General features: G+C 36.8%; 1 protein-coding gene across 1 annotated transcript in view; it reads left to right on the forward strand.

Moving 5' to 3' along the window:
- PWWP2A (PWWP domain containing 2A) overlaps positions 1-6,248 on the forward strand; it is a 22,212-nt gene extending 15,964 nt beyond the window's left edge. The window contains exon 2 of the mRNA XM_007949915.2: positions 4,565-6,248. Within this exon, the coding sequence (XP_007948106.1) occupies positions 4,565-6,248 (1,684 nt within the window). The remainder of the gene's footprint in view (positions 1-4,564) is intronic.
- Positions 6,249-7,374: the final 1,126 nt, after the last annotated feature.

A 7,374-nucleotide genomic window follows, 5' to 3' on the forward strand; every position in this document is an offset into this window, starting at 1 on the left:
GGGGGGGGGAGCTTTTGCATTGGGGTAAATTGTAGTCAACGTCATGAGACACTGTGTGTGTGAACTGCTGTATGGCAAGTAAATTTGCTCTAAACTTTCACCCAAATCACAATTAAAAAAAAAAGGATGGGAGATATTTTGCTTCTATTACTCAGCTCCTTTAATATTTGTAAAAAACTATTTTTAAAAAGCTAAAGGAAGTGAAACCAGTCTCTTTCCCTATCCATTTGATGGTTAAAATCTTCCTCTACTGAGGCTGCCCTTTGGTGAGCACTTATGAGGGACACAAATATCTTCACCTTAGAAAAAGCTAAAGCAAAGGTGTTTATATGCTGAACATTCAGATCCTATGCTGTATCCTAGGAGAGTGCTATGATTCCGTCTTGGGGCGGGGCTTAGGAATCTGTATTTTCAGACACCCCAGGATTTTATGATCTGTATTTCCAGACTATTCTTGAGAAATTAGGGTTTAGGATTTTTTAAGGGACAATAATTTTGTTGCTGCTTTCTCTTATGTATGGTATAGGTTTATAGGTTGGTGGCTTTCAAACTTTTGAGCGTATTTATATAGGTATTTTACATATGGATCCATGTATACATATAGATATGCATGACACAGATTCATTGCAGTTGCAAGTATTTACCCTTATCATCCCTGTACACTCTGATTTTTTTATTTTAATGATAGTCATGATGCTTGGAATTGATTTCATGACCAGTGTCTCCAACTCAGTTTGAAAGTACTGGCATGGGTAGTAAGTATTTTCCATGTAAGGGTGACAGCATGATTATTGAAATGGAGATTGATTTATCTTTGTGGTCATTTTGAGGAAGTTTTCCTTTTTAAAATTGTGAATATATAGGTAACAACATTTACCATTTCTACAGTTTGTGGATTTCAGTGACATTAATTGTGTATATTATGTTCTTGAATTTTCCATTATCCCTAACAGAAGCTCAGTGTCCACTCAGAGGGGGAAGTTTATTATTTTAAAGTACTTTATTGCTATATTTAAGCATCCACCACCCTCAGTTAGTACTTCCACCCTTTTTTCTATTGGTCCCTTTCCATTCCTCAGTATACAATTAAGTGTTTCCTTGCGTTATTCAGAATATTTTAATACTTTAGTATTTTATATACTTAAGAGGAACAGACAAGGAAAAACACAAGTCAGATGTGAAATTAGTGTTCTTATTAAATATGTAACACAACATAAAACATAACATAGTATACAGCTTACTTGATACAGATGGCTTTAAAATAATTGGCTGGATCATCCTCAAATTGAGATAATAAACTAAATGTATGGAAAGGACCCTGAACTGTAGCAAATTTTTATATGAAAATAAGATCAAATTAATCTAAATGAAATAAATTAAGGATATATTTTTAGCCAAGAAAATTGGTAACATTTATTGGTCTATTAATCCTCACTGGAATCTTTAAAGTAGGAAATACTATTATTACATTTTTTTTACATGCAAAAACACAAATTTATTGGGAAAGAGTAACTGGCCCAAGGTACAAAGACTTGGTAAGAGATAGCTGTGGAACTTTACCTTAAACATTAGGATAATTTTGATTTAGTTATTCTTGATAAAAGGAAGGAAATTTATTCTTTACTTAGCTATGCAAATATAACATGTAATGGGGGCAAAATAATGGCTTCTTATGAATTATATTATTTTTAGCAATACAAATAGTGGTCATCCTCATATAATACTTTTTTTTTTTTAAATTTTAAGAGCTTGTTTTACATTCAAGATAACACATACATTTAGTTTCATTCCCCATTTGCCATGTCGAAACCTAACGCAGTCTCCTCCCCTCCCTACCCTGCAACCCTCCCCCTGTGCCCCTCATATTTATGCACTCCTGTTCTCAAAGAATACTTTTTACATAGCTCTACATTACCAAAAAAAAAAAATGATCTTATTTTTTTTAAAGTGGTATTTGAGTACCTATGTGTAAGAAATGCTTAATGCTCAAAGAGGAGTATTCCATTAAGTAGTCAGGTAGCACTTAGGTACCAGATGCTCTGCGAGAATAATAGAAAGCCTCTTTTTGTAGAGTTTGATCCAGTGAGGAAGGTGCCATTTGATGATTAGTCCGGATCCAAAGTTATCTGACTCTAGGTAAAAAAGGTTTTCCTCTTTATGCTTTGTATGTATTTACTGCAAGTTGTTGGTTTGTGGTAGCTAGGCTGACAAAGACTTCAGTAGGGGAAACAAAGTGTTAGAACCAGATATCCTGGTGTCTGTCAGTTCTCTCTTTCTCTGTCTGAGTTTAATTGTGTCTATAGCTGTTAGTAGTAATCTCAAGATTTCTTCCCAAAGAAGGTATTCTGAACCTTTTTGGAGGCATTGTTGTTGTTAGGTGCTCTTAAGGCGGCTTCGACTCATAGTCACCCTATATGTACAACAGAACAAAACAATGCCTAGTCCTGCGCCAGCCTCACAATCCTCACTATACCTGAGCCCATCATTACAGCCACTGTGTCAGTCCATTGTGTTGAGGGACTTCCCCTTTTTCTCTGATGCTCCACTTTACCAAGCATGATAGCTTTCTCCAGGGAATGGTCCCTTCTGACAACATGACCAAACTGGGTAAGATGAAGTGTGACCATTCTCGCGTCCCAGGAGCATTCCAACTGCATTTCTTCCAGGACGGATTTGTTAGTTCTCCTGGCAGTCCATGATACTTTCAGTATTCTTTGCCAACACTGCAACTCAAAAGCATCAACTCTACTTCATGGGTCTTCCTTATTCATTGTCCAGCTTCCATATGCATATGAGGTGATTGAAAGCACCATGGCTTAGGTTAGGTGCATCTTAGTCTTCAAAGAGACATCTTTGCTCTTCAGCACTTTAGAGAGGTCTTTTGCAGCAGATTTGCCCAGTGCAATACGTCATCTGATGTCTTGACTGCTGCTTCCATTGCTGTTGATTGTGGTACCAAGTGATATGAAATCTTTGACAACTTCGGTGTTTTCTCCACTTACCATGATGCTGCTTATTGGTCCAGTTGTGGGAATTTTCATTTTTATGTTGAGGTAAGGAGCTCTGGTAAGCACACTGCCTAAGGTATCTGACTGCTAACCAGAAGATTGGTGGTTCAAATCCACCAGCCACACCATGGAACCAAGACTGGGGAGCCTACTTCTGTACTGCCTTGGAAACCCAACGGGTGTGTGTGTGTGTGTGTGTGTGTGTGTGCTATGACTCGGTATCCACTCGATGGCAGTGGGTTTCTTTTTTTTTTTTTTGAATGTTGAGATATAATATATACTGCAGACTGTAGTCTTTAATCTTCATCAGTAAGTACTACAAGTCATCTTGATACAGAGGCATAAGAACGTTTTAAAGATTCTGAGAGCCAGAGATCTGTTTTTCAGAAAAACAAACATATAACATTTGCATGTAATTTCAGGAGTTCTGCCTCACTAACTGCCAATTTTGTGGTTCTTTAAAGGACTGGTATTAGGATTCTGTTATTTGAATCAAATAGTGCTTAGAATGATCAAGTTAACATATATGCTGAAATACATAGCAAGTTTAGTTTAAATGTTGGGTTCTTGATGTTTAGTGCAGGCCAATTAAGCCACTGTTATTTCTAAGTCTTTATGGAAACAAGGTTATTGACTTCTGTTTATTAGAAACACAATTGTTAAGATTTATGCCCTATACTTGTGCTTTACAAACTGAGTCTGGACCTATAATAGTGTTTTGAAATCAATGAAATGGCATTAAAATCAATGAAATAGACCAGAGTGGAAAAATATCTTCATGTATCACCTATGGTAAGCTTAAGTATTTGGTTACATTAGTTTTGAGTGTACATATGTGTGCATTCATACATGTGTATGTAAATGTAATTTTATTACAATGTGAAAATATTTCTTAATGTGGGATGTGATTTTAAATGTTTGAAAGTCACAACTTTATACTTTTCTGCTTTTGTGGTAATTTGATCATTTGAGTTCCTGGTGTTTTTATTTTTATGGTGGTGGTAGTAAGGGAGCTTAAGAATTAGGATAGAAAAGGAGCAACAATGCTTTGAATTTTTATTGATTGGCCAATAAAGTTAAGGTGATATTTTATTGATTCAACTTTTTTTGATAGTAAAGGCTGAATTTGCTTTGTGAACCTTTTCAAAGGTATTATAACCCAAGAAAGATGTATGTTACAAATTTTAGTTGCATTTACTGGCCATGTTGTAGTACTATAATATGATGTTTAATATTAAGCTGCCTGATAGAAAATCCTTCTATTCAAGATAGAAAATGTTTGTTTTAAATAAAGTCACCTATTCTGCTTAGTGCAGATATTTGAAGTACTAAGAAAGGACTTTGGGATTTTGAGAGGAAGTGGTCAGTATTTTTTAAAAAAAGAAATAATGAAATGGTTTTTAGGAATGTTCATATAAAAGAAACATTGTCTTGTTTAAGTTTTAAGAAATTGAATTGTATTAAAAAAAGAAAACTTTAGACTTAATTAAAAAGCCAATAAATAAATAAATTTATAGATATTGACTTAATGGCTTCTTTTTTCTTTTCTTTCAAAGGTTTGGGCCCCATGGGATCCCTGTGACAGTATTTCCCAAAAGGGAATATAAGGATAAACCTGAACCCATGCAGCTCCAAAGTAATACATTCCAAGAAGGGACAGAAGTCAAGCGAGAAGCGAATGGTGCTGTTCCCCACAACCCCTCTCCTGCCCAGCCTCCCGAGCCCAGCCTTGCTGAAAGCCTGTGGACTTCTAAGCCACCACCTCTCTTCCATGAAGGAGCACCTTATCCTCCCCCTTTGTTTATCAGGGACACATATAACCAGTCAATACCTCAGCCACCACCTCGGAAAATTAAGCGACCCAAACGAAAAATGTACAGGGAAGAACCCACTTCTATAATGAATGCTATTAAACTACGACCCAGGCAAGTCCTTTGTGACAAATGTAAAAACAGTGTTGTTGCTGAAAAAAAGGAAATTAGGAAAGGTGGTAGTGCAAGTGACTCTTCTAAATATGAAGATAAAAAACGGAGAAATGAAAGCGTGACTACTGTCAACAAAAAACTTAAAACTGACCATAAAGTGGATGGGAAACACCAAAATGAAAGCCAGAAAAGAAATGCTGTGGTTAAGGTTTCAAATATTGGTCACAGCAGAGGCAGAGTAGTTAAAGTTTCTGCTCAGGCTAACACATCAAAAGCTCAGTTAAATACTAAAAAAGTGCTCCAGAGTAAGAACATGGATCATGCAAAAGCTCGAGAAGTATTGAAAATTGCCAAAGAAAAGGCACAAAAGAAGCAAAGTGAAACCTCTACTTCCAAAAATGCACATTCAAAAGTCCATTTCACACGTCGATATCAGAATCCTAGCTCAGGTTCCCTTCCACCTCGGGTTCGTTTAAAACCACAGAGGTACAGGAATGAAGAGAATGACTCTTCTCTGAAGACAGGACTTGAGAAAATGCGGAGTGGCAAGATGGCACCCAAGCCCCAGTCTCGCTGCACCTCCACCCGCTCAGCAGGTGAGGCCCCTTCAGAAAATCAGAGTCCCTCAAAAGGCCCGGAAGAGGCCAGCAGTGAGGTTCAGGACACAAATGAAGTGCATGTGCCTGGTGAGCAGGATGAACCACAGACATTGGGCAAAAAGGGCAGCAAAAGCAATATCTCTGTTTACATGACCCTAAATCAAAAGAAATCTGACTCTTCCAGTGTGTCAGTGTGTAGCATTGATAGCACAGATGATTTGAAATCTTCCAACTCTGAGTGTAGTTCTTCAGAAAGCTTTGATTTTCCTCCAGGCAGTATGCACGCACCTTCCACCTCTACTACTTCTTCCTCTTCAAAGGAAGAGAAAAAGCTCAGTAATTCCTTGAAAATGAAAATCTTTTCCAAAAATGTCTCTAAATGTGTCACACCAGATGGCAGGACCATATGTGTAGGAGACATAGTTTGGGCCAAGATTTATGGCTTCCCTTGGTGGCCAGCCCGTATTCTTACTATAACTGTGAGCCGGAAAGATAATGGACTTTTAGTCCGACAGGAGGCCCGCATTTCATGGTTCGGGTCTCCAACGACATCTTTCCTTGCTCTTTCGCAACTCTCCCCCTTTTTAGAAAACTTTCAGTCACGCTTTAATAAGAAGAGAAAGGGCCTGTATCGAAAGGCTATCACAGAGGCAGCTAAGGCTGCCAAGCAGCTGACCCCTGAAGTGCGAGCTCTGTTGACACAGTTTGAAACTTGAACGTGGACAGTAAGGTAGGCAAGAATGATTGGAAGGCATCAGATTTGGTAGTTTAGTTAGGAAAAATTTTCATGAGATAACCTTGGCCAAGTGGGAGAGAAATTGTACTCAGTTGGCTGTTTTTTTTTATACTTACCTTATAGCCATTTTTTGACTGAGAAGCTTAAATTGAACATACAATCAAATTTTGTCTTAAGGAAATGAGATTTTAGCAGTATTTTTCAGTTTCATAGTCTAAAATCATCCCAAGGCATAGGAGCCATAGCCTCAACTGAAAGTGAATTTTTGCAGGGACTGTTAATAGCCGTTTGTACCTAGTACTGTATATATAAACACATATACATATACATATATATATACATATATATATGTATGAAGAATATATAGCCTGTCACTGTGTGACAAGGGTTGCAGACCTGGGATTGCATTAGGGGCTGGTGAACTGGGGAAATAGTGTGGATATTTAATGACTACTTGTTTTGTTTTTTAATTAATGAACACTTAGCCTATCTATGCACAAAATGGCATTAGGAGTTTGATATTTAGTGTTTGACAAACTGAGATGCTTGCTATTTAATTGTGGACTGGGGAGATAGCCCAGTATTTGGGATTAAGGTTGTTAAGGCTGGATAGGTTTGAATCATCACTTTCTGTCTTTTTTTTCCAATGGGGATTTAACAGAAACTTTCAGACTTCTAGTTTGGGAGTTTAGATCGATTGGTTTTTGGATTTGTAAATAGCTGATTCCTATATATGGTCAGATTTCTCCTGACTGGCTGTTCCTAAATTCTTAGGATACGTCCTAGTAAATTACACCTTGTGAATTAATTGTCATATGTGTAATTGTTGCATTTTGGATGTACCTAATTTGATAATTTTTTAAAAATATTTCAATTTAAGGTATCTGTTTGCAGGTCAGAAAATGAGAAAATGTAATTGTGTAATGCTCTGAAATGTAAAAAAAAAAAAAAACTGTAAATAAAATTGACTAAATCCGAATTATTTGTGTGTGTTTCTCAAAAAGCTTGAAAATTTTCAAAAAGGTAGAAAACAATTCTTTGTAATAGTGTTTAGAGGAAGTGAAAGAGCAAACTTTTGTTTATTTTCCTATTTGCCCTATCGGAAT

The sequence above is a fragment of the Orycteropus afer genome, unplaced genomic scaffold (genome assembly GCF_000298275.1).
Source record: "Orycteropus afer afer isolate SDZICR_OR568_19922 unplaced genomic scaffold, OryAfe1.0 scaffold00257, whole genome shotgun sequence".
Taxonomy (NCBI): domain Eukaryota; kingdom Metazoa; phylum Chordata; class Mammalia; order Tubulidentata; family Orycteropodidae; genus Orycteropus; species Orycteropus afer.